We start from the raw sequence: 6,839 nt of genomic DNA on the forward strand, positions 1-6,839 counted from the left end.
GCATGCTTGCGTGTACACACAAGGCAAAAGTGAAGGAAAAAACAGATTTCATTCTGCAAACATTCAATAAACAATTGGCCAACACGCATTAGTTCTTTAAAGCAACAAGGGTTGAGACACTCAAATGGCTGGCGGTCTGACATTGATATACATAAAGATGGATGACTAGGGGTCACGGCAGTTCAAGAAGACAGCTCAGTACTGCCTTCACCAGGGCAGTTCAGGATAGGCAAAGAATGCTGGGCTGCCCAGCGATGAATGGATAAGAACATCGCCTGCAGTTGACTCTGGGGACTTTTTCAGATGTAGTTGTTGGGGAAATATTGATGCACTCTTTCAGAGGTTACTCAAGTGAATGCAGCTACACCTGGAACAATCCTGGACCCACAGCAAGGATTTTCCCAGAAACAGGAGGCTAAATTGGGCCAGAGATAGTAGGAACTGCAGATGCTGGAGAATCCGAGACAACAAGGTGCAGGGCTGGATGAACACAGCAGGCCAAGCAGCATCATAGGAGCAGAGAGGCTGACGTTTCGGGCCTAGACCCTTCCAGGCTTCGCAGTGGGGTTAAAATTGAATCAGAGATAGTAGGAACTGCAGATGCTGGAGAATCCGAGACAACAAGGTAATAGGAAGGGTCTAGGCCTGAAATGTCAGCCTCTCTGCTCCTATGATGCTGCTTGGCCTGCTGTGTTCATCCAGCCCTGCACCTTGTTGTCTCGGCTAAATTGGGCAGCTTGTTTCCTTTAGTAAGCTGCTCTTTAACTATTCAATATCCAAAGCAGATGCCAATAATCATAAACCCAGGCAGACATTCTGCAGTCATCAACCCTGGAATTCTCTCCCTGAAGGCATTATGGGTCAACCCATAATGCAACCCAACTGGACTGCAATGGTTCAAGAAGGCAGCTAAACACTACATTCTCAAGCAACTAGGGACGGGCAATAAATGCTGGGCCCAGCTAGCAATGCCCACATCCCACAAATGAATAAAAAAAAAGTTGTTGCAAAACATGTGACTATCAATGTATGCGGTTGTAGACTTGCTCGCCGAGCCAATATGTTTGGTTGTAGATGTTTCGTCACCCTGCTAGGTAACACCATTACCTAGCAGGGTGCCAAAATGTCGGCAACCAAACACATCGGCTTGGCGAACAAGTCTACAACCTCATCCACAACCCGAGCTACAAATCTTCTCAAAAAATTTATCAATACATGCCTTGATTAATAAAATGCTCCGGTATCATTTTGCTGACCTCTGTCAAATAAAAATCAAATCCAGAAATCCACAATTCTTCAAATTCAAGTCCACAAAAATGATTAAATATGAAGCCTTTATAACAATCCCGGTCAGTGAACAGAGATCAGTTATCATAGTGACTGCAACAAACATTGAACCAACTGAACAGTCCACTTTCGGATTACAGTCCCACTCAGCTCAAGTGGTGAATCACTTGGAGTAGAATAAGTGCAGTTGGTAAAATTGTGTTATATATCAAAGAGCTAGTGTCTGCGCAGTTGGTGTATGGGTGGATGAAATTGTGGCAGCTGGCTCCTCTTCCACATCATGGACACAATTCATAATTATCACTGGCCAACCATGAGTGGAACACTGGATTGGGAGAGACAAAAAGAAAATATTAAAACAGCATTGGAACAGGCAGTGGTTCAAAATCAAATTGCAAGAGTTTGTCGTGTTGTGAGAAAAACATAACATTGTGGAATGGCTTATATACAGGCACCAGCACTATGGAGTGAGTTCCAGGCTAGAATGTAAATTAGGTGTTCGGGTGGCTTGTAAATATCATCGTTCCTTGGGTTACATTGTTAGGTGCCTTTTAGATCAGTATTGGGACAGTCAGTATTCGGGACGTGATAGCCTAGTGGTATTATTTCTGGATGGCTAAGCCAGAGACCCAGGTAATGTTCTGGGGATCCAGATTTGAATCCTGTCATGGCAGATGGTGCAATTTGAATTCAATAAAATTCTGGAATTAAGAATCTAATGGTGACCATGAATCCATTATCAGTTGTTGGGAAAACCCCAACTGGTTCACTAATGTCCTTTAGGGAAGGAAATTGCCATCCTTACTTGTTCTGGCCTATACAGGACTCTGGATCCACAGCAATGTGGTTGACTCTTAACTGCCCTCTGGGCAATTAGGGATGGGTAATTAAATGCTGTCTTAGCCAGCAAAGTCCAAATCTCATGAATGAATAAATTTTAAAAAAATCCTCTAAGCCTTTTCTTCCCCATTTTATTTAAATGTTAAAAATTTTTGGTGCTCTGTGTTGTCTCCAGACCTCACTACACCATTTCCACCCCCAGGTCATTTTGTTTTACAAGGAATCATATCACAGAAATCTTACAGAAAGAGGCCAATCAGCCCATCGTGCCTGCACTGGTTTTATTCCCTGCTTTCAATCTCCTGCCTTGTCCCCATATCGCTGCACTCCATTTCTATCCAAATAAACATCCAATGCCCTTGTGAATGCCTCAGTTGAACCTGCCTCCATCACCTTTCCAGGCAGTGCATTCTAGACCCAAAAAACTCGTGGTTTGAAGAAGTCTTCTCTCACATTGCCCTTCCTTTGTTTGCATATTGTTTTAAAATACGCCATCTCCCGAGATTTTCTTTCTTCAACTATTAAGATACAAAACAGCATCTGACTTTGTTCACCAGCTGTGTGCTTCTTTTTTGCAGCTCTGTAGCGTCTTGTAGTTTGTGTTTTTCATCAGGGTTTCTCAGAGATAACATTACCCAGTCTAATAGAGTTTGAACATTTTGTTCTGAGGAAGCGTCTCCGGACCTGAAACTTTAACTTCGATTTTTTCTTCACAGATGCTGTCAGATCTGCTGAGCTTTTGCAGCAGCCTCTGTTTTTGTTAGAGCTTGAACTTTGTTGCTTAATTGACACTACCACCACCACCACAATCACAGTACTACCTTCCTGAACAGCCCAGCAAACCAACCTCCTTTAAACATAAAACAGGCAGCGCCTAAAGTAGGGGCACTGGTCAAAGTCCAAAAACGATGGTATCAGGACTGATTGGTTCTCTCAGAGATAAGGGCAGGTACCACCACAAATTCAAGACCATTCCTCAAAGCTGTGAGGGAACTAGGAAGATTAATTTATCAGTAGTCGTACCACAGTTTGTAATTTATGTGTAACTGGTTCAGACCTGAAGGATTGACTCTGAAGGGTTGTGTCAGATTTCCTTCACAAACATCAATGATGGCAGCAAAAAGACAAAACTCATGCTGACCTTCGGGATTCAGGGAATTCATAAAATGGGTGACAAAGCTTACTGTCCTGATATTTCTCAGAAAGGATCTCTCTGTGAAAAAGTGCAGAAGCATTGTTGAAAGGAGAGCACAAATCGCCAATCCCAAAGACAGTAAAATAAAACAAAGAACTGCGGATGCTTAAATGGGAACAGAAATTGCTGGAGAAGTTCAACAGGTCTGGCAATATCTGTGGGGAGAGAAACAAAGTTTCAGAACTGTTCTGAACTTGTTCTGATGAAGGGTCACTGGACTCAAACTGTTGACTCTGTTTCTCTTTCCACGGATGCTTCCAGACCAGGGAGGGCGGAAAAAAGTGGGTAATTATAGGGTGATTTGCCTAACAGCTATTGTTGGAATAAAATTCAAATCAATTTTTAAGGAAATGATAATCTAATCAAGCAGAGTCTGCATAGCTTCATGATAGGGAAATTGTGTCTGACTCATTTATTAGAGTTTTTGAGGATGTTTCAACAGAGTGGATATAGGAGAACCAGTAGATTTGTTGTATTTGGACTTCCGGAAGGCATTTGACAAAGTACCTCACAAAAGGATAAGTCATAAGAGCTCAAGCTATTTGAGGTAATATATCAGCATAGATAGAGAATTGGCCAATGGACAGGAAACAGCAAATGGGGTTAAGGGTTTCCTTTTCAAGAAGGCAACCCTTGACCAGTGGGATTCCACAGGGATCGCTGCTGGGACCATAACCGTTTACAAGATATATTAATGAGTTGGTGGAAGGTAGTGAATGTGCTTTAGCCAAATTTGCAGATGACACAAAAATAGGTGGAACTGCAGATTGTGAAAGGGATAAAAACAGTTTACAAAGAGATATTCATAAGCAAATAAAGTATCGATAACTGAATGGACTCCTCACATAAACACAGTGGCTACAAGAGCAGGTCAGAGGCTAGGAATACTGCAGCAAATAACTCACCTCCTGACTCCCTAAAGCCAGTCCACCATCTACAAGGCGCAAGTCAGGAGTGTGATGGAATACTCCCCACTTGCCTGGATGAATGCAGCCCCAACAAGAAGCTTGACACCATCCAGGACAAAGCAGCCCGCTTGATTGGCACTACATCCACAAACATCCACTCCCTCCACCACCGATGATCAGTAGCAGCAGTGTGTACTATCTACAAGATGCACTGCAGAAATTCACCAAAGATTCTCAGACAGCACCTTCCAAAGCCATGACCATTTTCATCTGGAGGGATAAGGGCAGCAGTTACATGGGAACATCACCACCTGCAAATTCCCTCCAAGCCACTCACCACCCTTACTTGGAAATATATCACTGTTCGTTTGGTGTTGCTGGGTCAAAACCCTGCCTACAGCCATGTGGCTCCACCTACAGCACGTGGACTGCAGCGGTTCAAGAAGGCTGTTCACCATCACCTTCTCAAGGGGCAACTAGGGAGGGGCAATAAATGGTGGTGAGGAGCGGGGGCGTGCAGTAGGTGCTGGAGGGTTCATTGCCATAAGATGTGATAAGGTCTAGTGTTATTGTTACTAAACCGCCCAACCAGAGTATGAGTTATATTTGAATTCAATAAATTTGCTATGCTGCCTCCAGAATGCATGGTGATCAAAAACTGTGGGATTTATATAAAACAGCAACTGGTTTACAAATGTCCTTCAGGTGATGCAATTTGCTTTCCTTACCAGATTTGGCCTGTAATGGGCTCTGGTTTTACACAGCATAGTTAAGTCCAAATGACTTTTTGTATTATTCCTTCTTGGAATGGCTTCTTGTCCTATGTCTTATGGGATTTTGGAATGTGAGTGCTGTTGTCGAGAGCAGCATTTAATCCATTCCTTTGGAATCTGGTGATGAACTGCCATTGTGTCAGACCTGACTCAGGGGTAGCTCTCACCAGTCAGAGTCAGAAGAGACTGGTAACTCCCACTGCAGTCTCTTGAGCAGATACTGGAGGTTGAACAGTGCATTGCAGTGCAGTACTGAGGGAGAACTGTCTCTTGGAGGGATCTGTTAAGTAATACGTCAAGGATCCACTTCCCTTAAAAGTATTTCTGAATGATCTCATGACCATTATTTAGAAGAACAGCAACGGCCTGGCATCCTGGGCAACATGTATCTCTACAGCTACATCAAGAGAACAGATAACAAGGTGTAGAGCTGGATGAACACAGCAGGCCAAGCAGCATCAGAGGAGCAGGAAAGCTGACGTTTTGGGTCTAGACCCTTCTTCAGAAATGAAGGCCTGCTGTGTTCATCCAGCTCTACACCTTGTTATCTCAGATTCTCCAGCATCGGCAGATCCTACTATCTCAAGAGAACAGATGTTTGGTTGCTGTGCACAATTTGCTATCATATTCCTAAATTCCAGCATTGATTGTACCTCAGAAGTGCTTCATTGCTTGCAATGTGCTTTGAGACATCCAGAGTTTGTGAAAGCTGTTATAAATCTATGTCTTTCCTTTTCTTAACAAACATACAGATATAGGTGTGATGATATATTACATTAGAATAACATGTAAAGTTTAGGAGCTAGTGAATCCCATGATGCTCCTTGAATTTGATCTGGGAAACAGCTTTGCCTCAGTTACACAGGTTCAGTACTTACTGTAAACGTTCAATCCTAATATGTTTTCACAATGGCTGCATAGGTCACATCAGCTGGAAAGATATAGAAATCAGAGCTGATTATAGTTATAATTTCAGTTTGAGGGTAATTACAGGAAAGAGAAGATTTACCCCAATGTCAGCCCCTTCAGTGTGAAGGTAATTACAAGAAAGGGAAATATTTACTCCAACATGTGTACATTTTTACCCTCACCCTCTTTATGACCATTATAAACACATTGGCAGATTCAAGTTGTTTGTCTGACAGTCAAGTATCATCCAATGGGAAAGTGGAGAATCTGTTTGCTTTCTCATTGGTGCAGAAAAGCAACACCCCAATTAAGACGGACAGGCTGATTGACCAATGGTAACAGCATTGTGATGAGGGGTGGGGCATGGAGGTCATATGATCAAACCTCCATGATTCAGCCACCCAGAGTTGGGGTCCCCAGTAACAAAGAAATGGATTACTCAGGCTCGATTGGCACTGTCCCACGCGTGAGAGAATGAGCTTCAGGGGCAGATGGAGGTGGAAAGGAGAGAAAATTAGGATTGTATTTTGAAAGGAAAAACTGACTCACTTTCTCCTGAATCAACAACTGAGAAAGTCTGGCCACCTTGAACTGAAAGAAAATAGTCTGTTAGTGAGGAAAATATATTTTAAACATGTAGAAATATCACTATGTGGAAAAAAGTTTGTAGCTGGTTACCTTTTCTGTTGCTGTCAAACACGATGCTGGCATAGGTACAGGAATCAGGCTGAGCTGTAATACAAACAGTATTCACTCTGAAACTGAGATAACAAGGTGTGGAGCTGGATGAACACCGCAGGCCGAGCAGGAATGCTGATGTTTCGGGTCTAGACCCTTCTTCAGAAATGAGGGAGGGGAAGGGGATTCTGAAATAAATAGGGAAGGGGAGGTGGATAGAAGATGGATAAAGGAGAAGATAGGTGGAGA

The 6,839-nt window shown here is 42.9% G+C and overlaps 1 protein-coding gene across 5 annotated transcripts in view; it reads right to left on the minus strand.

Annotated features, from left to right (window-relative positions):
• Positions 1 to 701: 701 nt before the first annotated feature.
• The window catches only part of LOC109922807 (sialic acid-binding Ig-like lectin 15), a 45,221-nt gene continuing 39,083 nt past the window's right edge, over positions 702 to 6,839 (minus strand). For all 5 annotated transcript variants that reach the window (XM_048594978.1, XM_048594984.1, XM_048594983.1 and 2 more), the window contains 4 exons: positions 6,591 to 6,644; positions 6,462 to 6,503; positions 5,882 to 5,934; positions 702 to 1,612 (listed from right to left, as the gene is read on the minus strand). In XM_048594978.1, the coding sequence (XP_048450935.1) occupies positions 5,897 to 5,934; positions 6,462 to 6,503; positions 6,591 to 6,644 (134 nt within the window). In that variant the 3' untranslated portion in view covers positions 702 to 1,612; positions 5,882 to 5,896. The remainder of the gene's footprint in view (positions 1,613 to 5,881; positions 5,935 to 6,461; positions 6,504 to 6,590; positions 6,645 to 6,839) is intronic.

This window comes from Rhincodon typus, chromosome 3 (genome assembly GCF_021869965.1).
Source record: "Rhincodon typus isolate 14 chromosome 3, sRhiTyp1.1, whole genome shotgun sequence".
NCBI lineage: Eukaryota > Metazoa > Chordata > Chondrichthyes > Orectolobiformes > Rhincodontidae > Rhincodon > Rhincodon typus.